Here is a 27252-nt window from a genome sequence, read left to right on the forward strand (position 1 = left end):
CAATAATTTCAGTTTTTTAATTGTATGAGTTTAAACAATGCACGGGTAATTTTACACAACATTACTATAGAACACACATGAACATAGTCAAACTGAACAATTTATTTTGTGTATTAAACATAATTGAACAATTAATTTTGTCTACTAAATATAAATTACACTGGGGCTTTATAAAACTGATGCGCAAGCTGATGTTATCGAGCTGTAAATAGATTTCCGACAATTAAAATGGACAAATTATAATCCAGTTGCTCCAATAACAACTGAAGAGTTTCGAGTCTGACGCTTTAAACTGTTTCCAATGTGAATGAGTGATGAATTCATTTTTCGTTGTCATCACGTTACCAAAATAACTGGGAGTTACTCACAACACATTGCAAGGACAACTGTTGCAACGCGGCGAAACTGTTGTTTATCCTGTTACGTCCATACGTCAGACTGACTGACGACGACTCAGGAGCAGTGACGTGTCATAAGCATAATTTGGTGTTTCTTGTTAGCTAGCTTATTTACATTTACATTCATTGGCGTTCAGATGTGTGTTGTGATTATAGTTCGAATGACATGTCAGTGTTTCCTGATTGGGATGCCACCAATCAGTCAATTGAAATGATAAGCGATTCTGTTCTTTTTCCTCATAAGAATATTGGAACGAACTCGTTTTAAATTAAAATAATGAGTTTTATATTTTATTTTGTATTGTAACGAGGAACCAGTCAAATGTCAAACTTTGTTCCCATTTATTGTAATTATTTTGGAATGAAGGTGTACAGAAAATGAACTGATTAAAAATATAATAGTAGTCTAGTAAAGGAGGAAAATGTTATCAGCGTTTCTTAATAAAACAAAATCTTTGATCGGTATTGCTGAGAACTTCACCGATAACAGAAATAGACTTGAAAAGATAACCTCAACTTACAGTGATCCTCAATTGACATTGAGAAGTTCTGAAAATATGGCAAATAACAATGATGAAAATAATGAAAATTTACAGTTTAGTATCTATGGTAAGTGAGATAATACGTTGATGTAAACTAATACTTATTAGATCCACAATGAATCTTTCTTTACAAATATTACGTTTTTAGTTTAGTGAATGTTTTAATTTTCTACACAGAGAAAGGGATTCTTACATGTTCATTTCATGACAAAATTTCACATAGGTATAGGCTAGAAATTTGGAGTTTTGATATTTAGCCTATCGTAGAAATAACAATTTAAAATCTGGTTTTAAATCAACATGTAGACTTTAGTTGAGGCAATGAAGATATATATATATATATATATATATATATATATATATATTGATTAATTAATGAGCAGGAGTATATAATAGTGGCCATCAACAAAATCAAATCAACTAGAAATATCTTAATTATTGAATATAAAAAAATGTAACTTCGAGATATATACCTAGGCCTATTCATAATTAATCGCTGCCCATCATGGATTAACCATTCACTATTTTGACGAATTGTTGTGAGTTGTGTGTGTCGGAGTGTTTTTTGGGCATTTTAGGAGTTTACATTTTGACCGAAACTAGATTATTTCCTTTTAATGGTAAGTGTTCTCTATTATACTGCCCATTTATAAATTAATATTGGGTTTTTAGGTACTTTGGGATTATACCGACCACACCCAGACATGAATCGTTATTTGACATTTTGCTTCTACTGATTACTAGATTAGCGTAGAACAATATTTCGTCAATATAAAACAGGAATTGTCTTATCGCAAACCCCTCCCCATCCTCAGACAGAGGTCAAAGTCGAGCGGTCTAGTAGATAACGTGATTGCAGAGTCTCGCCCCCCGTTCAGCTGGTGCGTCGCTTTGTTGTACTTCCGTGTTTTACCTCTACATTTCTCCAAACACAAAAATTCAATAAAAACAAACATGATCAAACTAAAACTAAACTTTTTATTGAAAAAACACTCAAAACTTGTTTTTATTCTTGATCACACTCCGCCACCCAAAATGCGAGTGCCATGCCTTCGCGCTGATGTCAACGAAAGAAAAACATCCCTCGAGATAGTACCTATCAGTAAAATATCAAATTCTAGAGGATCTGATCAGAAATATAAATTAAATTGTAATGGAAAGGCAATTATGTACCGTGCAAATCATGTGATGCCGCGTGGCCTGTCGTAATCGGGATTCTCGAGAAAGATAAGATAACAGCGACAACAATACTGATCACAATGCCTGGAAATGCTTGTAAGTTTGTAATTTTGTAATTAAAGAGTTGTTTTTTTCGTTGTATCATGTTTGTTTCTATAAATTTATATTTTTGTGTTCTTCATACTGGTGTGGTCCCAAAGTACCGGTTTTTATTACGTGATTTATTACGTTTTCTACACTTTACATACATTTCTTTGCATTATTTTCAATTTATATTTCTGATCAGCCCTTCTAGAATTTGATATTTTACTGATAGGTATATCTCGAGGGATGTTTTTGCTGTTTTATCCGAAGGAATAATTCAATATTACAATTTATTGAACTTAGCATGTGATTTGAACTTATTAGTTATAGTAATTTTAATGTAAGCAATAAACAGCAAGCAGTAACTAATATATTAAGACTTTGAAAACAGCTATGAATAAGAGGAAAATATGTGAGATATTTCTCACAAGTGACGAGATTTGTTTAAGTGGCTTCAACATGTGGGTTTGGTTCCTCGTAACCCATGGGAAAATTCTTTCCTTCATTTCACAAAAGCGGTTACGCATTGATATCAAGCTGGGCGAGTTATATATATTGTAAGGTTTAATATTGATATTTAAGTCTAGGCCATAGTTGGTTTTGTAATGTTAGTGTTAATTTTTTTTTTTAAAGAATAATGTACAAGATTCTTCTTGTTTACGGTCATTTATTATAACTCTTATTGTGTACAATTTTTACATATAGAAATTGGATGAAATATTGAACCATTCGATAAAAACAACCGAATAACAAGTGTACTTATTAAAGTCTCTCCTGTTTTTATTTTGTTGACATCAGCGCGCGGCAGCACCTTCAGTGCCGCAGCCCGGGCTGATGGCCGGAGGCACTTGTCTCAACCCGATAACAACTATTTAATTTGTAGCTCAAAATTAAGAAAAACATGGTTTATTTGGGTCAAAATTCTGCTCATTTCAGTATTATTTTTCATTTACGTTCCCAAAGGGGTAGACTTTAATAAGTGGCCTACACTCGTCATTCGATTGTTTAGATCGAATGTTTCGATATATTTTAAACTTTGATATTATGTAACTGAAATTCCATATCATTGTATATTGCAAGCAACAAAAATTGTAATTCATTAGCCACAAGAATAGTACGACATTTAATATAAACTAAATGTAACATTAACATAAAACTGTTTTAAACAATAATGTAAACATAACGACACATTTTAAAACATATTAGATAATGTTTACAGTATCTTTACAATATTTTTTTGCCCGGATAAGTAACAAGAATTATAATTCATTAACCAAAAAAATAATACGACTTTTAAATGTAACAATAAAATAATACATAACAAAACATATTAGATAATTAACCAAAAAAAATAATACGACCCTTGAATTTAAAAATAACCTAAAACATATTAGATAAACTTTACAATACAGTATTTATTTTCCAAGTACAAAAATTCACAGAAATGGTCCGCCAGACAGTCTCGGTATTCCACTCCTTAGACTTCTTTTTACTGCTCGCCAAGAACTTTCAATAGTTTGGGTATTTGCACCGGTCAAGGGATCAATGAAGTTTTCAGAATGGTTTACGGTAAAATGTACAAATCCATGATCAGTTAAGTGAAAGTAAGACTTCCACAAGTCTGTGACTATTATGGTTTCTAGTTTCACATGCTTTAATATCAAAGGTATCAGAGTTTCCGCATCTCTCTTGTTGTCAGGATAGATCTCGAATCTGTATCGATGCCCTCTTCTATTCCCTTCAGGTACAGTTTCTACCAATCCTAACAACCAAATTCCTTTAACTAATCTCCCACAATTGTACTTTCTTTTGCCTATTTTGCACTCATCAAGTTCTACTACAACCCCAGGCCCACCCAACTTGTCCTCCCTGTCAAACTTATCATCAAGCCAAATAAAACATACTTCTCTGCAAAATGAAAGCCAGTCACAAATAGTTTTGCTCGACACATTATATTTTTCGTCACTGCATTCCAACATCAAAAAGTCATAACTTGTGATCTAGGGGAGTGGAAGAATCAGTTTGTGGGTGAGGGAGTATAACAAACTAAGGAGGAAATAACGTATACGAGGAATGGTTATCAACATTGTCTTAATCTACCCACTGATCTAGGGGACTGGAAGAATCAGAGTTTGTGTGGGTGAGGGAGTATAACAAACTAAGGAGGAAATAACGTATACGAGGAATGGTTATCAACATTGTCTTAATCTACCCACTGATCTAGGGGACTGGAAGAATCAGTTTGTGGGTGAGGGAGTACAACAAACTAAGGAGGAAATAACGTATACGAGGAATGGTTATCAACATTGTCTTAATCTACCCACTGATCTAGGGGACTGGAAGAATCAGAGTTTGTGTGGGTGAGGGAGTATAACAAACTAAGGAGGAAATAACGTATAAGAGGAAGGGTTATCAACATTGTCTTAATCTACCCACTGATCTAGGGGACTTTAAGAATCAGTTTGTGATTGAGGGAGTATAACAAATTAAGGAGGAAATAACGTATAAGAGGAAGGGTTATCAACATTATCTTAATCTACGCACTGATCTAGGGGACTGGAAGAATCAGTTTGTAGGTGAGGGAGTATAACAAACTAAGGAGCAAATACCGTATAAGAGGAAGGGTTATCAACATTATCTTAATGTACCCACTGATCTAGGGGACTGGAAGAATCAGTTTGTGGGTGAGGGAGTATAACAAACTAAGGAGGAAATACCGTATAAGAGGAAGGGTTATCAACATTATCTTAATGTACCCACTGATCTAGGGGACTGGAAGAATCAGTTTGTGGGTGAGGGAGTATAACAAACTAAGGAGGAAATACTGTATAAGAGGAAGGCTTATCAACATTGTCTTAATCTACCCACTGATCTAGAGGACTGGAAGAATCAGAGTTTGTGGTTGAGGGAGTATAACAAACTAAGGAGGAAATATAATAAGAGTATAAGAGGGAGGGTTATCTACATTCACACAATAAAGGGACAGGGAATTAGAGCAGATAAAATAGGTCTACCACTGCGTTTGTGGGTAATTTAAGAGTTTTTCAGCTCTATCTACTTTCACCGGTTTTCATTGTTTTGGCCACAGTTTCTAGCTTTATGGTGAAATTTATTCATATGATACTCTATATGTTTTTGTCATTATTGTTGTCTTGTTTGACATTTTGCAACTTCTTTTGGCATTTCTATGTTGATTTATTTATTGTATTTCCTGATTTGGTTACATGTTTTTAGTACATTTCAGGAGTATGCTGTTTCTATTTTCTGGTGCTATTAATCTGATGATTTCTGTATACCCAATGTACAAGTTTAGTTTATACTGGTTATTTTTTATCAGAATGACAGCAAAGATATTTTTGTTTTCTTTTACTTCATAATGGAATTTTAATTCTTCTTTTTTATTTGAAATGTAGAAGTGCTTTTTACACTTTATAGAATAACAAATGAGGTTAGTTGTTTTTGTAATATCTTTAACTCTTAAGCGTTAAGGATCACCTTTTATTATTTTATATTTTACTGATCAGTATTATCTTGGTGGTGGTAGGAATTTCGTTCATCGTTTTCTGTGCTGCACAACGAAAATGGCCAAAGGAGGAAGTTTGCTAATGCCTAGTCTTAGCTTTTTCACCCTTCAGAGATAGCGGTACCAAAATGATGCCATTTGTTTTATTTTTTCTTGTAGCAAACATTGACTTATTTGGTTATTTAAACTTGTAATAATTACTCACAACTCTGTTTATGTCTTTGGCAGTGAAGTAGAACATTCAGAAAATTTGCACTAAGATAATTAACAACATCAATCATCTTTATTCAATGCATGACAGCCAAGCTTTATAAAATTGTGTTGATTGATTGATTGATACATTGTAAACCTAGATTATTAGGCTTTATAACAAATCTCAAGAGAATAAAATATATAATTTCATTTCATAACATATGTAGTCTAATTAACATTATACACTATTATCAACATCAATCATCTCCATGCAATGCATGGCATTCTTACAAAATTTGATTTATACATTATCTAAATTATTAGGCTTCATACAAAATCTCAAGAGAATAAAATCTATATTTTAATGTTATAATATATGTAATTTAATTAACACTATACACAAGGATTGTCTGGAAAGTAATTTTTGCTTTAATAAATAAATAAATTCACAACTTACAGATCTGAGTTTTAAATTTCTATTTAATAATATTCTTTACAGATTGTATTCGAACTATAAAAGACCCTGAAAAACCGGCCACACTGGAAGAATTACAAGTGGTTTATGAAGAGGGAGTGAAGGTAAGATATGAAAAGTGGCTTTATTTGAAGAAGCATAAGGTTGTATCTCTCAGCCAAATTGTGGTAATTGCGTATTGTAGCAATAGTACGGCCTGGTAGAAGAATGGCCTAACAGACATTCTGGTAAAATTTCTGACATAATAAAGTGTGATTTACAAAAACCAAATGGTCTCAAGCAAATTAATTCACAAGTTTCTTAATGTGACAGTTTTGTTGTGTTGTGACCGCTAGTCAAGAAATAAAGTTAACTTTCTAATTTGGTTACTTGTTTAAACATTGATATAACATTTTTAAATTATTACAGAATTAGTAATGATACTTATAACTAAATTTTGTTTTGATTGGATTGCGTTTTTTAAATATAAAAGCAAGAAATAGTACTTTTTATTGTTACTGTCACAAAACTTCCACTGTGTACGTCCAAACAATTCTTATAAACATATATACATTCTTATAAATTCTTAGAATTCTTATAAACAATATAGACATATTGATATAGAAACATCTTCTAAACAAGCTACATTTTAATGTTACTCTAATTGTAGTTTTTTTGTGAGTGTGATGTCTTTTTCCTATTCACCAAAAAGTTATTTTTATCTTATTGAATTGGTAATTCAGAGAAAAGTGGTGTAATATTATATGATCAATACATATTAACCTAAAATGGATACATTCCAAGCAAGCAGATGCTTGTCCAATAGTTTAAAGTCTTGTTGTCATAAAGCAGTAAACAGAGTAGTGAGTTGTAAAAAAATAGAATTTCTATCCGCTTTACATATTTTAAAAGCAAATCTTTTTCAAAGTATGTAACAAATATTCTGATCTGATAAAACTCTCATTTCCAACATATCTCATTAGAAACATAAAATTAGTAACATAGAAATTATAAAAATTTAGTACAATTTTAAAACGTTGGTTCTTTTGGAGGGAGGGTTGGTAATAGGCGTGAGTGATGATAATAGAAACTGATGGATAAGGAAGTTTTCTATTATGTTACCTATAGAATAGAAGTAATGTCATATTATTAATATTTAATATTCATCAAAGTGTTGTAACCGAGATATAAAATGTAGTGTTTTCCTATGAATTTCCCTAATTACTAGATAATGGCAAAATTACTTTTTTTTTTATTTTTAAGAGTGACATCTGTGCCATAGTTCAAGTTTCTAGATGTCATGGAGCAGAAAAACTATTTGACATGTTTACTATCACAATTTACAACTGTACATTATTATAACATACCAAGAGTTATAAGAGGCCATGCAAAGAGGGGCAAGTTGCCCTGAGAGCGACAGATGTAAGCTGAAGCAGGAAGCATGATAATACTCCAGCATCAGTCTACACTCACTTCATTGATAACAAGCGTGGAAACGATATTCTAAATGAGACACAGATTCCTTTGATTAGATAACTATGTGAATATAACTTTTTAAATTAATGTTGGTAGGAGCGGGTGCTAAGGCCATAATTACCTTTTAATTTTTGTTTTGCATTACACATAAATTTCATTTTATTCATTTTTTCTGCAGACAAAATGTAAATCAAGTCAGGAGCGATATCGCAATACTGGTTCAGATATCATTACACCATTTTCGTGAAGCCAGCTGTTTAATACCCCAAGTAATCAACAGTTAACTGAAACAAAACTTGTTTACGATCAGGTGACAAGCAGTAATGAGAGCAGAGCATACGTAGTGAACATTGAGTTTAACCCAACAGTGCCTCACTGTAGCCTGGCAACTCTCATTGGCCTCTGTATGCGGATCAAGGTGGAGCGCACACACTTGGAGAAGATCAAACTGGACATCCACATTAAGAAGGGAGCACATGACACTGAGGAGGAGAGTAAGTCTGAGAGTCATTTGTGGTGTTTAGTATTTATTTTCAGTCAGTATACGTTTTGTAGTCTTTGTTAAATTATTAATTAGGGAAGTTTGAAGGAAAAGTGCAAATATTTATTAATTTAATTGTATTATATATAGAGTAATAACTTCTCAACTTGGGGGCTTTTTTAAAAATGGGAAGTGTATATTATAATTTATTTATGTTATATCAGGTTTTGTTTTTTTAAATTGTATTTCTTTATTTAAAACACTGTTCTAGATTTCATCCATTTTTTGTACAGTTATTATGAGGTTTTGTTGTAAAGGTTGCTGTAAATTTTTAAAAATTTAATCCAGTCAGCAAAGTTTTATTTTGATATAGCTTTGGAAATATATAATTATGTGTTGTTAAGTGTCAAGAGGTTAAATTTCCTATTTAAATCAATTTCAACCATAATGTGCTCTAAAGATTGTTAACTCCTTGAAAATCAAAGTAGTTATTTTAAAATACTTCCCAATGATATAGTTAGAAAAGCATTTTTTCCATTCCATCCAAATGCAAAAGCATTTTGGATGAAAAGTAATATCTTTGCAACAACTCAATAGTAATTTGCCTAAGGAAATGATGTTATTATAAAATTATTATTGCCAATGATGCAATGTAGAGGGTACGGCGGTTATCGCGAGATAATAGATTTAAAAAAATCGAGTGTGGCTGCTGCTTTGATGTGTGACTGCAAAGCGAAGCTGTCTTTGCAAGCAGCCCGCCTACCCGGCCATTGTTGGTGAATCGGAAGTCACCTTTAAGCCATTTGTCCCCAGGTTGTGTTAGAGAGGGTTTATTATCCCTAACTTTACCTGATAAAACAAGACATTCTTTAACTTTGAAATTAGTTGTAATAGTAATTTTTATATTGTCCTATTAACCCATTAGTGCCCAGTGCCCCACTTTTGTGGGCGCTGCATTTTAAAATACGTCACAATACACTAAAAATTTATCGAGGGAAATTTGGTGCTGGAATATGTCTGGTTGGCCACTCTGCACTCACTAAAGCACCTGGTGTACTGTAGTTGGCAGTTGTTTACAAATGACAGCTCTGTTTTGTTGTGTATTCTAACCTCAATGGATCAAAACAACTGGTAAGTAATACTATAATATTTCAAATACAATCTTATAAAATCATAATGTTATGTTTGCTTTTACATAGACTTAAACTAATATGTTTTTATAGTTTAGCCCTTAAATTCAAATAATTGTAAGAATAATTTGTAGTTAAAGTTGAACTGCCCACTTTTGTTGGCAGTGGGCACAAGAGAGTAGGGGTATTTTTTTTCATCAATCTGCCAACATATGTTGGCACTGGGCATATATGCTGGTGGTGTTTTATTATTATTTAATGGTATATAACATGAATCAAACTGGTAAAATTATGATTCACTGGGTAGTAAAAATAGAGGCCTATGTAACTGTAAAAAATGTGATTCATTTATTTTTTTTAATACGTTAAAACTAAGATTGATCAGTGGGTTTTGAGTTCTTTGAATTCAAGACTATTGTTTTGCATGATATAAATTTATGGTTGATATGTAATATTTTTGCTCCTTTACAGGTTAAACGTTGAAGAAGTCACTGCCTTATTCGATGAAGTCGACTTTCTGGAGGCTGATGTTTTTATTCAACCGCCTGAAAACCCTCTATTGAGTGATGAGGATAGCGGTGACGATGGCGACACCGACTTCACTCACTTCACAGGAAATCAACTGCGTGGAGCCGCAGAGTTAAAAGGCAAAACAGTTCACAAATGATGGTATTGTACAAGTAGATGTATGTACAGAACAAGACATAGTTGATAACAATCTAAGCGGCGAGTCTTCATTACCTATAACTGTAATTCCGAAAGCAACTGTGTCTACATTTAAATCGGTACAATCAGACTCTTTACAAAGACAATACATACCTACAGAACCAAGCACTTCTCAATCTTTACAAGTGAACAATATAAATCAATCACAATACCTTCCATCTCAGTCGCTCCCAAGTTTGAAAAGAAAATTAAAACAAAACCGAGTTCCCACAAGTCAAATGCAAGAAAAAAGACAAAAAACAGATAAACAAAGAACATGGAATAATGTTGACATTCCTAATAAGCCTGAGAGGGAATTTGAAAGGCCTTCGTGGCTCGAAAAAGATTTCACTCCAACAGAAATGTTTGAAAAACTTTTAACTAATGAGATTATCGAACATGTTGTTGAGAGTACTAATATTTATGCCTTGCAAAGTGGTAATGAATCTTTTTAATGTTTCAATAGAAGAAATGCGCATATTCATGGCAATATTGTTTCTGAGTGGATATTGTATTGTACCACGGAAGAGGATTGTACTGGGAATTATCTCCGGACACTCATCATGACACTGTGTCAAAAGCTATGAGCAGAACAAGTTTGAAGAGATTCTTCGATATTTTCATGTCTGTGATAATGCAAATTTAGATGTCTCAGATAAATTTGCCAAAATACGTCCTTTGTGGAATATGTTGAATGAACGATGGCTTCAAGCTTACCCTGGCGATGCAAATATAAGCATCGACGAATCAATGGTTCCATACTTTGGACGACATGGTGCTAAACAGCATATACACGGGAAACCTATACGGTTTTGGGTACAAAGTTTGGTGTGTATGTACCCGCCCTGGGGTATTTGATTCAGGCTGAACCATACCAAGGTAAGAAAACAGGTAACACCCATCCCTGAAATTGGAGTGGGTGGTTCAGTTGTAATAGATATCCTTAGTGAGCTGCCTCAAAACAAGACATACAGTATTTATATGGATAACTTTTTTACCTCTTTAAAAACTACTAGATTATTTGTCAGAAAAGGGCACGATGCTTACAGGCACAATAAAGGCTAAACCGAGTTGAAAATGCCCCACTCAAGGAAGCAACTGTTTTGAAAAAGGAATCACGAGGTTCATACGATCAACTTACTGAACAAAAAACAGGTATCACCTTGGTAAGGTATAATGACAACAATGTTGTAACTGTTGCTTCAACAAGATGTGGCGTACAGCCCATGGGTAAGGCCAAGAGATGGTGTCGTGTGGCAAAGCGTCAAGTTGATGTTCAACAGCCTGCCTGTATCATAAAATTACAACACTTACATGGGTGGGGTTGATCAACTTGACCAGAATATATCAACCTATAGAATTGGCATTAGAAATCGGAAATGGTATTGGGCACTTCTAGCGTACCTTTTAAATGCTACAATGAATAATGCTTGGCAATTATACAGGCTCACCCCAAAAGGAATAGAAGATCCCAAAGACCTACTGTCCTTTATAAGACATATTGTGCAGACATACTTCCAGAAATATACCCCCACAACCGTCAGAGAGCTTTCCCGTGTGTCTGTCACTGGAAAAGAACGGGTTGAAGAAAGTTGTGCGGCTTTCCAACAGTCTTCATGTCCTGGAAACTAACCCGACACAAATACGATGTGGCCTCTGTAGAAAGAACACATGGAAAAAGTGTAAACAGTGTCTTGTTGGATGTCATATAAAATGCTTTGAAAACTTTCACTCCTGAACTTGACAACATGTATGTAAATAGTCCTGCCATTTGTAACATTTTTTTAATTTTTCTTAATCCTTAATGGTTTTTATATATTTTGTAATAAAATAAACAGAATATATGATACAATTGTAGTGGTTATTTACCTAACCTAAACCAACTAACTCTGTATTTTTTTAACAATTGCTTAATAAACTTTGACCCTACCCATTGTATGCCCAGTGCCCACATTTGTTGGCACCTCATAATATAGCATTTAAGTATATACTGAGCCTAATACACATATATTTGGTGTTTTATAGGACTACTTTGTTACAATATTAAAGAAAAATCTAAATCTGAGAAAAAAAAAGTTCCTGGGCACTAATGGGTTAAAATTGCTGACTATTAATAACTATTCAGTTTTTTTCTGATATAACTGTAACAGTAATAAAACAATCTTTATGTAATTTTAGAAGTGGTTGAGAAAGTAATTTTAGGATATCCAGAAAATAAGTATACTGACGCTTTCATGGCCAGAGGGATTTTTTTCTACATGTTAGCTACACTATCGTGTAGCCTGACTCCTCCCCTGTGCAACAAGACAGGTTCAAGGTTAGTATGTTGAGAACTGTCGATGTGACAATGTTTTGTGAGAAATGTCAGTCCAATATCTCGTATCCCGTCAAGTATGAAATACGTATCATCCCTTATCTCATTTGGTAGACAAAACTCCGGTTGAGTTTTATGAGGTAAAAACTGCGTAATTCCAAATGATGGAGAGGAGAAACTTTTCCCCATTGAGTTTATAGCGTCTCAAAAACTCTTGCCTCCACTAGATTCAACTTGTATTGGTCTGTCAACTGTTTTGGGAAATATCGCAGAAAGTTCATCCACAACGAATCTGGGATTGTTACGGAGCACATTTTTTATTTTTGTCCAAAATTTCAGTCTCAATTTTTTTGGTAACCCCTGTGATCATCATGCACAGACCCAAGACCATTTTAAAACTTGCAGCACCATTTGAACACACTTGTACGATCATAGTTTTATCACCATATGCAAATTTCACCTCAATATAAACTTCAACCAGACTTTTTCTCTTCTAAACAAGATACTTCACACTTGGTAGGAGATTAGATTGACATTTTTCACGAAACGTATTGTCGTATCGACAGTTTCAACGTAGACATAGACAGATCTTTACTGCATGAATAAAAGTATAAAAATTTCTTGCATCTCAATTGTCAATGAACTTTTAAATAAAACTTATAGCCCTCTAGCTTATAATAATTCAGCAATTAAATACAAATATCCTCCAGAACCTAGGCAGAGAGGAATTCCTGTATACTAAAAAACTCTCTCAACTAAAGTTTCTTAACTTCTTTTTAATTTACCAAAATCCTTTAGTTTCAGCCTTTCACTTTTTTATATCAGTTGGAAGTTTGTTAAAGAAACACAGACGAGTGAAATCACGGTTCCTTTCAGAGAGTATAAGGTGATGACTAGGAGTGTGCAGGTCACTCCCGTGCCTAGTCAGATACCTGGGACTTTCTCCAAAAGATGTTGTACTTTTTAGACGGCTCATCGTCAAAATTATTGATTTGAGATTAATATTGAAAACAAGGTGAGAAGTTTTCGTAATTGGAAGTCGCCTCTGCATAATTGTAGTGGGTTAAGCCATTAATGATGCCCACTGGTCTTTTTTTGACCATGAAAACCTTGGAGGTATGTGGAGAACTACTCCAGATCTCAATTTCAATCAATCAATCAAAATTCTATATTTACATGAACATAGAGTACAGTAATGGTGTCGTTATTAAAGATTTGTACATTTCATATCTTAAAAATTGTATATACAATAATAGCTTAGTTGAAATCAGTCAAGAAGATATAAATAGGTAACAGTTAGAGTTAAAAATATGATGATGAAGCTAAGTTTATATATGGTACAGAAATGTTACTATAAATTTAATTGTCAGGCGTTGAAAAATTCTAGGGTGTAAAAAGATTTCTGTAGCAGCCAGGTTTTGAGCGATGTCTTGAAGTTCTTCTCTTCTCTTCTGGGAGTTGTTGTTTGAAAAGTTTTCTCCCCATGTAGGTAGGTTTCTTTTCAAACAGGGTGAGGTGGTGCATTGGCAGGGCATAGTCATATGCGTTTTCTAGTGTTATAGTTATGATTGTTACCTAGGGGGTCAGGTTTTCTGAGCTAGGCAACCTATATTGTGTTTGCAGGTGGCCTTGCAAATATAGAGTGAGACCACTGTCAGGATTCCAAGTTCTTCAAAGGCCTGACGGCATGACTCGTGAGGAGTCAGTTCTGCTAATATTCAAATAACCTTTTTTGCAGAACTAGAACACGGTCCCTGCTTCTTGCTGAAGAGTTGCCCCATGCTAATAATCCATACCTCAAGTGGGACTCAACTAGAAAGAAATATGCTGTCCTGGTAGTATCTTGGTTACAAGAACTTTTTTCTTTTTTAAGAACATAAATACTGGAGTTAAGCTTACTACAGAGATCGTCAATGTGTGGATTCCAAGATAGCTTGACATCTATTATAATACTGATGGTACTTTGCTTCGTTATCTTGAGTTATTTCTGGTAAGCCATAGTAGTCAATGGTTCTTCGGCCTTTCCATATAAGTTGCTGTGTTTTGCTCTCATTAAGAACAAGATTATTATGTTGGCAGTATTGTTTGGTCATATTCAAGGCTATAAAAGAGTTAAGTTCAAGGGATATTGAGTTTTTTTGTACAATAAGATGGGCTGTGTCATCTGCATAATAGCATTGCTTGGGGCCCAGTCAAGAAGATAGCTTGGAAGGTCATTCGTTAGCAGAATAAAAAAAGCACTGGTTCCAAATTGGATCCCTGAGGGACACCTCTAGTGTTAGGGAGTAAGGTAGATCTTGCTTTATGGATGTATTATTGTTTGTATAGTTCAATTCAAACTAGTTGCTGTCGGTCTTTCAGGTAGCTAGCAAGCCAGTTTTGTGATGCTCCTCTAATAACCATGTTCCCTAATTTTTGGAGAAGTAGAGAGTGGTTTAGGCACTCAAAAGCCTTACTGAAGTCCAGCAGCATGGCAGTCACAGTTGTACCCTCTTCAAATTGGTCGATGATGAACTCTGACAGTTGAACTATAGCTGGAAGCTATGTTGCTGGGTCGTCAAGATGTTGTAAGTCGTCAGATATGTTATCAGTTGGTTTAGTAAGATTTTTTCCACTACTTTAGATATTGTTGGGAGAATTGATATTGGTCTATAGTTTTCCACTGATGTTATGCTGCTTTTCTTGTGAACAGGGAATACTTTTGCAAGTTTAAGTTTTTGTTGGAAAATTGCCCTTGTTGTGAAAATGAAAGGTTGATTATGTGACATATAAAGGACTCACTATTTCATCCTTGCAGTGTTTCAGTAGTGTGGAGGTGAGTTCATCGATACCTGCTGATGGTTTTGATTTCAGAGATGAGTGTATGGAAACTTCTTGGTGTGGTAGGATGAAGGATGAAGTCAGGTATTTCACCATAGTCTTTGCATGTTGGTAACTAATTATTTACAGCTTTGCCAGCATTACAGAGAGTGATGTCAGTTATTTTTGTAAAATACTGGTTGAAGTACTCAGCTATTTCATTAGGATTCTTGATTTGTTCTTCGTTGATTACAAGTTTTAGTGATTCGTCCTTTCTACTATTTTTGCATCTTTTGTAGTTAATAGCCTGCCAGATAGCCCTTTGTTTGTTGTTTGAGTTGTCAATGAAGTCTGAAGTTGACTGTTTTCTTAGTTTTTTTTCATAAGTCTTGTTGAAGAAAAAACAGCCATAATAGACCATGGTAACACATTGATATCTATCAGGGGTTGCACTTTCCTAAGTACGTAACAGATGGGACTCAACACACCACAAAGATGAGCTACATGGGAGGACCAAGATCCACTATCCAGTCATACCTAGAAATTTTACTGAATTGCATCCTTAATTTGAAACTTATCTAATGAAATTATTTCTGGCTTTTTATTTAGAGTTAGATATTGCATGAAGCAGGACTTAATTCGAGTTCAGCAAAAGATTGTTAAATGATAACCAAGTTATGAGTGATTATATTGATTCCTTGACTCTGTTCTGTAAATTGGAATGTTGAACCCCAAAAATGCAGGGTTGTGTCGTCTGCATAAAATACAGATTTTGACAAAAGGAGACATACTGCAAGATCATTTATTTAGACAATGAAAATTAATGGTCTAAGTATATTACCTTGAGGGGACCCTATATTTGCATAACTGTGTTCCGATCTAATCTCTGCAACCTCTACAAAATGCATTTGGTTTGAAAAGTATGATCGAAACCAGTTTAGGGCAACTCCACAAATACCATAATTCTGCAGTTTTTCACAGAGGATGTCATGGTCAACCCTATCGAATGCCTTCAAAAGATTACAGAATATCACCAGGGATGGTTCACGCTGCTAAGATTAGAGATTACCTCCTGCATAAAGTCTGCAACTGCTTGAGTTGTTGAGCGGTTTGTCCTAAATCCATATTGGTTCTGAACCAGGTATTGTGTCTGTCCAGATGACACAATAATTTGGAATAGACAACCTTCTCAAGCACCTTTGACAGAGTACAAAGAAAAGCAACAGGCCTATAATTGTTGATGTCACTCTTCTCCCCCGTCTTAAATATGGGGACAAGCCTTGCAGTTTTATAAACGCCAGGGAAAATTTTGAAAAAATCGAGACATTAAACAGATGGACTAGTGGATCACTGATGACTGTGGTTATTTGTTTTAGAAGCAAAATATTAATTCCATCAGTATCTGTAGACTTCTTTGATTTAATAGAACGGATCACTTGTTTCATTTCACCAGAAGTCACAGGAGACAAAACAAAGAATGAACTGGAGTATGTTTCTGAATAAAATTAAGTGAAGAATATTTTGGCGTATTGGAGTATGATATATCAGTAATATTAGAGAAATGGCTGCTGAAAGCTTTATCAATTAGAATCATGATCTGATAATAAGTTGCGAAAGAAAACTTTATCAATTGGAATCATTATTTGATAATAAGTTGAGAAAGGAGATGGATGATACTATTTCAGAGTCTGGATTAGTTATAACATTATGAAGACGTGATTCATTTTGCTCAGTAATTCTAGTTGCACAGTTGAGTTGTTCTTTAAAATTAAAAGACATGAGAAAGTTTCTTAACTTTAAAACACTCAAGTCATTTGAACATAAAAAATTTATATTCTAATCTCCACAAAATAAAATATATTTATTATCTTTCAATAAATAAGAAAATAGCATTTCCAAAGCATCAATAAATTCTTGTTTATTGTTTTGTGGAGTTCTATACAAACAGATCAGTACAAATTTCAAATCCCGACTTTGGACTATTTTATTTATGAGTTTAATATGCAATGGAAAATTCAAAACAATTTGCTTTACTTAACTTCTGAACCAGACTATTGCTATAATTTGGCACACTGAAATTAATTGAACTACTAATGTTGTGATATATACAAAAACCAACACCTAGACCCGAATTGCGACAAAATTTAGTAACACAAGTCAAGTTTGGAATAATGAGAGGCTCTTCCTCATGAAGCCAGTGCTCCGTAAGACAGGATGTCCAGAGAACGGCTCCAGGAGGCGCAAAGCTTATCTATTTCTCGCACTTCTTATATTTAGGTGATAGATGGTAAGGTTTTTCCCAAGTGTTTACATTGTCTGCTTCAATTGTAGACCAGGCGGTTTCTCTAAAAAACCGTTTCAAAATGGAAACATTACAGGAGGTGACAATCATGGAACATTTTCACAAGACAAGAACATTCGTTCAGAAGAAGACTTATCAAGAACCTGCCGTACCGGTACCAATGCAGAGGGGAGGAGTCGGTTTGCACGGCAGTGTAACTAACATGTTGAAAAACAATCCCTCTGGCCTTAAGAGCGTCAGTACACTTACTTTCTGGATTTGCATTGTAATACATTGAACGAAACCTACAATTATGGATTACAAAGAATTTGGTTTGAAACGTCTAAACTGATTTTCATTTGTTTTAATTCAATTTTTACTCAGTTTTTTAATACACATTTTTCACTGTTGCTTTTGCTAATGTAGCTGAAGCACAATATTTATCACTCCTGTTATAGATATCACTCAATATTATGTTTTTAGAAATAGACGAATTTTGTTTAGTACTTACATATGTGAGAAATGTCATAATGTATTTCTTTAAGAACTCATTAGACATAATTTTACATGTTTTATTTAGTTAATAAACAAGTCAACGACAAAGAGAGAGTGGCTGCAGCTATGGAAAATCCTAACCTTAGAGAAATGGTAGAAAAGTGCATCAGTGAAGATGACTGACAATTATGAGGTAAATACAGTGTCTCCTTTAGTGAAAATGGATTATCCCTTTATAATATTCACCTAATATTCAAAAGTGTTCTCAATTTTGTAGTAGGCTACTTGTATTGAACAACTTCATAGCTGTTTATTCTGTTTTTCATGCAAACTGACTATTTTTAATAAATCATTATCTTTTTACTAATTTATTTTTAGATTTTGAAAATATTGAATACATATTATATGTGTCCTTATTTCATAAAACCTGTTGAAACCAAAATAAATAATTAGTTAACTTATTTAATGTTAAAATATGAGGAATCGCAGAAACTTCTGGGCACAAGAGGTTTTGGAAAGGCTGAATTGCTCACAATTATCTTTTTATAATATGTAGTTTTGTTTTAATGTAGTCTTCTTGAAAGAAAACTATTAATAGCCTATTTAACTCTCTCTTATCTTAAATCTCTCAGTGTATTCTTAAATTAATACTTTGCGTAAAAACTCTTTCTGTATAAATATACTACAAGTATTGTTAAGATATAAGTGCAAGGAATTAAGAGAGTTAAACCATTTGAAAAGCAAAGCAAACAGGAGTAGAATAGATGTCAAGATTGTGTAGAAATAAATGATAAAATGAGCTCCAAATCTCCTATTAACATAAAAATATTAAAAGTGCAATGAACAGCAAGGGTGTGACCTCTTGCATATTAAAAATGGGTGTGATAGTGGTGTTGGAGACAGCTATTTTACTCTTAATTCGTGTCAATTACCCAGTTTTTATATTTAAGTTCTTGTATTATAACCAAAGTCATTGTTGCAACAACCCAGTACATTAAGTCAAAAGGGTCAATCACGCAACAGAGATATTAGTGACATTACTCCTACTATTCACTTAATACCTCAACAACCCTAAATGGAATAAAATGTTGATACTTAAAAGACTGGGCCTTTTACTTGACTAATTGTTGTTTTAACAGGACACAAAGTTTATTTATACACAATGTGAGAAAGGATCATAGTAACAAATTATTTTCAAGTTGTTGGATAAAATATGTAATGATCCACATTCAGTTCTTTAGAGGTACGATTGATCAATTGGGTTGTTAAGCAAATGCATGCAGTCAGGAAGGTAAGGGTGCCACATAATGGTCATCCTTTGTAGCATTTAAGATAGCTCTCCATTTAAAATTTTGTTTAAAAACATTTATTTTTTACTTATTTTCGTGATGTCTTTTGACAGGGTCAGAAGGGATTTACAAGCGACAAATTAGTACAATAAAAGGTGTAAAGAAATTAATTTTATATAAAAATGTAAATTATGATGAATTTATGGAATGATTGTTATACAAAATATTTTAAATATAAAACAACAAAGTAATAGTAATTAGATATACAGGGTGTACATAAAGTCCTGCACGGGTATAATATTTTCTGAACGATAACAGATAAATAAACAAGATTTGGTACATCAATACTACACCTAAAAATCTACTTTTTGAAGGAACTATCAGTTTTCTGTAATATCATGGGGACGTCCCGCAAGGAGTCAGAAGGAAATCTTAAATAGGAGCATAGGTCAATATGGACATCATTTTAAAGGGCTTATCTAGCAGAGTTTAATGCCGCAAACCGCACTCAAAAAGATTGATCCAGTACAAAATGGCGGCTGTTCGAAGATTTTACTTGGTTACATTTTATTAGTAGCCATAACCCCAGTAAAGCAAAACTGCAACCAAACAAATACTGCAGCTAACTACTACATTATGCTTGTCAGTTGTACATAAGTGAATTATGACATTAGGTATCCTCAAGGGTTACAAATTTGGTCCTAATATATTGATAACAGGGAAAACCTGATAACAGTAACAATTAGAAATCTCTTATCTTTGGGTCGCAGTTAGGACTTTCCTATTAGCCAGTCTATTCATAGTAGGCTATTCTAGTTTTCTTGTTTTAGTAGTGCTGTCCATCCATTTTATCAGTGCGCTTTAGTACAAAAAAGTTTGTCGTATTGCTTGTAGTTCTTCAACTACATTATGTCGCTTGACGAACGTGAACGTATAACACTTCTTATGATGGTTGGTTGGGGAAATAACAGACGATCACACGAGGAAGCATGCCATTTATTTAATGACTACTTTCACGAAAGGCAGCCAATTTCTAGAACAACTGTAGGGAGAACTGTTCAACACTTTATGGAAATAGGAAGTGTTTCCGATCGTCATAGGTCGCTGAGATTTCTAATTGTTACTGTTATCAGGTTTTCCCCGTTATCAATATATTAGGACCAAATTTGTAACCCTTGAGGATAACTAATGTCATAATTCACTTCTGTACAACTGACAAGCATAATGTAGTAGTTAGCTGCAGTATTTGTTTGGTTGCAGTTTTGCTTTACTGGGGTTATGGCTACTAATAAAATGTAACCAAGTAAAATCTTTGAACAGCCGCCATTTTGTACTGGATCAATCTTTTTGAGTGCGGTTTGCGGCATTAAACTCTGCTAGACAAGCCCTTTAAAATGATGTCCATATTGACCTATGCTCCTATTTAAGATTTCCTTCTGACTCCTTGCGGGACGTTCCCATGATATTACAGAAAACTGATAGTTCCATCAAAAAGTAGATTTTTAGGTGTAGTATTGATGTACCAAATCTTGTTTATTTATCTGTTATCGTTCAGAAAATATTATACCCGTGCAGGACTTTATGTACACCCTGTATATATATATATATATATATATATATATATATATATATATATATATACATATACACACAAATGTACATATGTGTGTGTGTGTGTGTGTGTGTTTATATATATATATATATTTTTTTTTTTTTTCAAGTAAAACAATTATTATTACCCATATTATCCCTTCAGTCTATGTAAAATAAGGATGATTTGTTATACTTTATAGACATAATACAATATATGCAATGCTTACTGCAATTCTTGTATTTTAGTTATACTTTTAAAAAAACTTGACCATGCGCCTGTTTGCATTACTTATGTAATTTTTCAAATGTCCATGTGCAATAAATATTTAGAATTTGAATATCTACATACATATATACACAGTGTGTTCATAAAATGGTGTCACAAACTTTTGTGGCTGATAGTACTCATGATTCCATTAAAGAGTTCTAAAAACATAGATCAAGAAATCTGTTGTTCTGCCATTTTGTACTTTTAATAAAACAATTATTATCTTTAGAGCTAGTAAATATAAAGATACCAAAATTTGTACAATAAGAGGAAAACCCAAAAAATTATTGTATAATTTGCTTAAATATTATAAAAATGGTGTCTGTTGAAAATATTTAGTCAAGTAAAAAAACACCAGTGTAGTTACAAAACATTTACAAGACACCAACTGTTGTTTATTTTTTACAACAATAGTTTTTCAACGAAATCTGTCAACGCATACGCAAGCATGATCACTTTAGAGGTATGCTTACACAAGCCAGGAGAACAAAACTTTTGTCAGTTACTTTTGTATTAGTTATAAAATTTTACAAGATACCAACTATTGTACAGTTTTTATTACAATTCCAATGGTACTTTTATCAATAAAATTCGTCAACAGATAAATGAGCAGAATGACATTAAAGATACCAGGCTTGGACAAACCGAGAGCAACAAATGTGTCATAGTTGAGAGGTATCAGCTCCCGGCTTGTACTTGCTACACTTTTCCGCTTATTATATAAAAACACCCCGTTTTCCATTAATTCATATCATTACCTCTTAATCTCAAGTGCAAAATCCCACAAAGTTGAGATTTGATACGTTTAAACTTGTAAATTAGAATTAATTAGGGCTCCTAAGAAGAATGGAAGCAACATAGCTCCCGGACAAGTTTCTAGACCTAAGAGTTTATCCCTTGTTCAGTTTGAAAAAGGTTTTTAGGAACTAGTTTAATACGTTATTTTGTAATGTAACATTTGCAGAATAACCTTTGTCAAGAGAGAAAACAACCTATTTAGGATTTCGGACATTTACCTACCATCGTTATATGTTACAATAATTGTAACGTTTAATGATGGCAAATGTCCAAAATCCTCTTATCCTTTAAAACTTTCCATTGTCAGTAACAACCTTTAAACAAAGAACCTATTTAGTTTATAATACTGTCTTATGGTTCAATTACTGTAATCTATTTCATTAATTTAAATTTTGTTGCAGATTTAAAATACATGGAGACGAAGATACATTTGTATTACTTTGTATATATGTAAAAAGCAGAATAAAATTTTATTTTTATAATTTAATGTGTGGTTTATACCAGGGGTTCCCAAACTGTGGTACGCGTACCCCCTGGTGGTACGCGAGATGTTGCCAGGGGGTACGTGAGCAGGACCACGCCAGTTTGCTATTATGTTCGGGCTGATGTGAGGGAGATTTCGGGTTGCGGGAAAAGCGAGGGAAGTTTTGTTTTGAGCGACGACTGGCTACATCACTGACGCTCTCCACCTTCTAGTTTCTTTGCCAGTTTGTCTATCGTCTGCCACTCTGAAAAGTGTTTGGTTTTAAGCGTGTATTATACTGCCACATTATTCGTGTTATTTTATTCATTATTTCATAGACAGTGTTTGTTATAGAGATATGAATAAGTGGTTAAGCAAGTCTTCAAACGTTAAGAAAAAGCAAAGAGTTTCATCATTACTTGAAAAGGTAATTTTACTCCTGTACCTAGTACGTCTTCATCAAAAGATCATTCTTCTGTGTGTTCTGCGAAGCCATTAGGTAAACAGACGTGCGTACAAAAAAGGCGTAAATATTATACCAGCTACTTGTCTTATGGATTAACTTATAATGAAGTTAGGCCACAATGTGTAATTTGTTTAGAAACACTTTCTCACCATGCAATGAAACCATCTCTTTTAAAGCGTCATTTCCTAACAAAACATGAAAATGACAAAGATAAACCATTGGATTTTTTCAAAAATAAGGAAGCTTCATTAAAAGGCAGCAAGACAAATATTAATTATTGTACCAGTTTGAATTTAAAAGCAGTTGAGGCTTCCTATAAAGTTAGTCTTAGAATTTCTCAAGAAGGCAAACCACATACCATTGGGGAAACATTAATACTGCCAGCAACTAAAGACATTGTGTCAACCATGTTAGGACAAAATGAGGCTAAACAGATTGATTCACTTTCGCTTTCTAACAATACAGTTTCAAGAAGAATAAGTGACATTGCTGCTAATGTAAAGGAAACATTATTCATGAAAATAAAAAAGCAAATATTTTGCTATTCAAATTGATGAAACAACTGACGTAACTAACGACGTAACTAACGTGGTTCAGCTAATATGTTATGTTAGGTACGAAGATGGAAATACTGTCGGAGAAGACATGTTATTTTGCCATGTGTAGGAATTTGCACAGATGGGGCAAATGCAATGGCTGGAGTTCATAAGGGACTTGTTACTCAAGTGCAGCAAGTAAGCCCAAAGGCTAAGTTTATTCATTGTAGTCTTCACCGCGAAGCCTTGGTTACAAAGAGATATCCAGCAGAGCTGAAAAATGTACTGAATGAAGCAGTAAAGACAGTAAATTTCATTTTGAGCACAGAACTCACGCCTTTTCCATAATTTATGTGATGAAATGGATAGTATTCACAAACAATTACTTCTGCACACGGAATTAAAATGGTGGTCGAGAGGAAGAGTGATATCTCGAGTTGTTGAACTTCGACATGAAATATTGATTTTTCTATCCGACACAGACTTTCAGTATCATGACCGTTTTACCAGATGAATTATGGTTGAGCCGATTGGCTTATTTGGCAGACATATTCAGTATGTTAAATGATGTTAACAGGAAACTACAAGGAAGCTATAACGCCCCATTCCAAGCTATAGATAAGATCAATAGTGTGAAACTAAACTAAGATTTGCAGAAGGGGAAGCAAAGAAAAGCTAAGTGTCATTGTTCCGATCTCTTGAATCTTTTATTAAAGAGAACGAACTTCTCATGAATCAAACAATTTTGAATGACATATCAGATCATTGTAGATCCCTCCAAGCTAGCTTCACGAAATACTTTCAAGGAGATCTGAGTTCATACTCGTGAATTAAAAACCCCTTTGCTGAAATTGAGAAAATTATTCCAAACAGCTTTTCTCTGAAACTTAAAGAGGAACTTTTTGAGTTAAACTCCGATTCGGATCTGAAAGAAGTATTTAACAAAACCACTCTTACTGATTTTTGGATCAAAACTACGTTCAGCGTATGGTGCAATTGCTGACAAAGCAGTTGAGTTTCTACTACCATTCCGAACTTCCTATCTATGTGAGGCGGGATTCTCACATCTGCCGTACATCAAAAATAAATACAGGAACCGAATACAAACAGTGGAATGTGGTCTCATACTCAAGTTAACCCCAATTATGGCAGACATCAGCAGTTTAAGCCGTTCCATTCAAGCTCATCCCTCACATTGAATAACTGATGATAACTAAACGAACATTTTCATTGAGCGACATCCACAATTCTGAATTTTGTAATTTGATTATAATTAAATATATGTATTAATACAGTTCCTTGCATTTTATTATTGAAACCTAACAAGATTTAACATAGATAACTAAAAACTAAATATATAAAATTTGTATTTTAATACATTATGAATATGATATTCATATTGAATTTTATCTTTGAAATTCAGATTTATAACATACGAGTGATTATAATTGCAAATACAACGAAAATAAAAAAAAGGCAAACTAATGATGCATATACAATTTAAAATATATGTGTTATGGGCCAAGGGGTACGCCATAATACATAGTGCAAACTAAGGGGTACGTCACCAAAAAAGATGGGGAACCGCTGGTTTATACCATCTCAGTAATTAAGACTTACTACTTTTATAATCAGATAGTAATTTTAATATTATATACATTTTTAAGAAATATTGTGTCATTAATCTTATTTTTACGAGATTGTATCATTCTAAAACTTCAAAAGTCAACAAAATATTTTAGTATAGGTGAAATCTAATAAGTCTCAGTTTTTATATATTTAAATGGGGGAAAGAACCTAAGACTCTGCACTTAGTCCTGAAACAACATTTGTGCCTTCCTTACTTATTTTTAACCCTAAAATCTATGAGTTACCATAACTAGAAATAACATTGTGTATTAACTCTTAAACTGGCAGTCGACATTATAATGTCGATCCAAATCAATTCCTTCGTGATAGTCAACATAATATTCATCCGACATACGCACATTTTGACAGTTCATATAATACATAAGTCAAAAATATTTATATACCATTTTACTCAGAAAGAATTTGCAGACTTCAATGGTGAAACTTGTTTGCTGTCTTGGCAACAGTGATGTCCTCGTGACGTCATTTATTAATCTATAGCGATCTATTCAGAATGATCGTCAGATGTTGCCATCTTGAATCGAGTGAGTTGGTATTTAGGTACTTTTATTCCATTGTAAAAAGGAATTTATTTCACAATATGGTGTTCAATCAATCAATAAATCTTTATTTACATTTTTGTCAAGAAAAGTAATGGCGTCAATTACATAGAATGTTATAATACAATGCAATACAATGGTGTCAGGCTATGCTCCGACAAGAGTGTAGAATTCTTGAATAGAGTACAAGGGTTGATCCGTTAGCCAGGTGTCCAGTCTGTGTCCCAGGGCAGCTCCCGTTAGTGCTCTGATGTCATCCGGCAGAAGATTGTACAGTTTTGTCCCGATGTAGGTTGGTTTCTTTTCAAAAAGCATTGTTCTGTGTCGTGGAATAGGGATTCTTGATGTGCTTCTGGTGTTATGGCTATGGGTTTTTAGTTTCTCTGGGAAGACCATTTTTATCAACCAGAAGTATCACTTCTTGGATGTAGATAGCAATGACGGTTTTAATTTTTAGCTGTTTGAAAGCTTCTCTGCAGCTTGCTTGCCAATCTAGTTCAGCTAGCGATCTTATTGCTGTTTTCTGAATAATGAGCACTCTGTTTAGATTTGCAACAGAGGTGGCCCCCCATATAGCAATCCCATACCTAAGGTGAGTCTCCAGAAGTGAGTGGTATGCTACCTTAGCTACATCTGTGGAGCTTATCTGTTTTAGTCTTCTCACCACATAGACAGCAGAGTTCAGTTTTTTGCACAGCTCATTTATGTGTGGTCCCCAGGTCAGGTTTGCATCTAGTGTGAGGCCCAATAGTTTGCTTTCTTCTTCGAGGGAGACATCAGGTAGAACTGGGATTTGCCCTCTCCTCCTCCCAAAATTTATCTGCTTTGTCTTTTGTGGGTTTGCTGCTAGGTCATTTGATGCACAGTAGTCATATGTCATATTTAAGGATATGTACGCATTTACACTAAGTTCTTCAGCTGTGTTACCTTTGCAAAGTAAGGTAGTATCGTCGGCGTACATGACTGCAGTACTGTAGTCATTGATGTAGTTGGGGAAGTCGTATGTTAAAAGGATGAACAGTACCGGACCTAACACTGAGTCTTGTGGGACTCCCCTTGTAGTAGGGAGACACTTTGACCTGACAGTCTGGGTTACGTGTCTTGATGTGTGCTTTACCTCAACCAGTTGGGATCGTCCTTCAAGATAGCTCTTAAACCAGCAAAGCGTGATACCCTCTATTCCTAGGTTCTTGAGTTTGTTCATAATAATTTGATGTCCCAGGCAATCAAAGGCCTTACTGCAGTCAAAAAGTATAGCTGTGGTGTACTTGTTGTTATCAATTTGGTCTATGATATATCCAGAAAGAGCAATTAGGGCGGTGGTGGTTGATCTCCCCTTCAGAAAGCCATGCTGATTTTCAGGGAGAAGGTTGAATTTATTTAAATGGTCCAGGAGTCTCCTTAAAACGATTTTCTCAACAATTTTTGAAAAAGTTGGGAGGTTAGAAATGGGACGGTAATTACTCATTTCGGTTGAGGATCCTTTTTTTAGTTTTGGGTATACCTTAGCAATTTTCATTGCAGCGGGAAAAATACCAAATGCAAAAGATTTGTTTATCACGTCTGCTAATAGAGGGGCAAAGATATCACCACAGTA

At 34.0% G+C, this 27252-nt stretch overlaps 1 protein-coding gene across 1 annotated transcript; it reads left to right on the forward strand.

The window, feature by feature from the left end:
• The first annotated feature begins 463 nt into the window (after window positions 1-463).
• LOC124354800 (cytosolic iron-sulfur assembly component 2A) lies at window positions 464-22483 on the forward strand. The gene is made up of 5 exons (XM_046805520.1): window positions 464-1007; window positions 6418-6497; window positions 8159-8342; window positions 18139-18246; window positions 22403-22483. Exons 1-4 carry the CDS (start codon window positions 821-823, stop codon window positions 18234-18236), a joined length of 549 nt encoding a protein of 182 aa, XP_046661476.1. The 5' UTR covers window positions 464-820; the 3' UTR covers window positions 18237-18246; window positions 22403-22483.
• The last annotated feature ends 4769 nt before the right edge of the window (window positions 22484-27252 follow it).

The sequence above is a fragment of the Homalodisca vitripennis genome, chromosome 2 (genome assembly GCF_021130785.1).
Source record: "Homalodisca vitripennis isolate AUS2020 chromosome 2, UT_GWSS_2.1, whole genome shotgun sequence".
Classification (NCBI taxonomy): Eukaryota; Metazoa; Arthropoda; class Insecta; order Hemiptera; family Cicadellidae; genus Homalodisca; species Homalodisca vitripennis.

Coding starts and splice junctions, on each gene's coding strand:
- LOC124354800 (XM_046805520.1), top strand. CDS start 821: ATGTTATCAGCGTTTCTTAATAAAACAAAATCTTTGATCGGTATTGCT. Junction 6,498..8,158: donor TTTATGAAGAGGGAGTGAAG/GTAAGATATGAA, acceptor GTTTACGATCAG/GTGACAAGCAGTAATGAGAG. Junction 8,343..18,138: donor ACATGACACTGAGGAGGAGA/GTAAGTCTGAGA, acceptor TGTTTTATTTAG/TTAATAAACAAGTCAACGAC.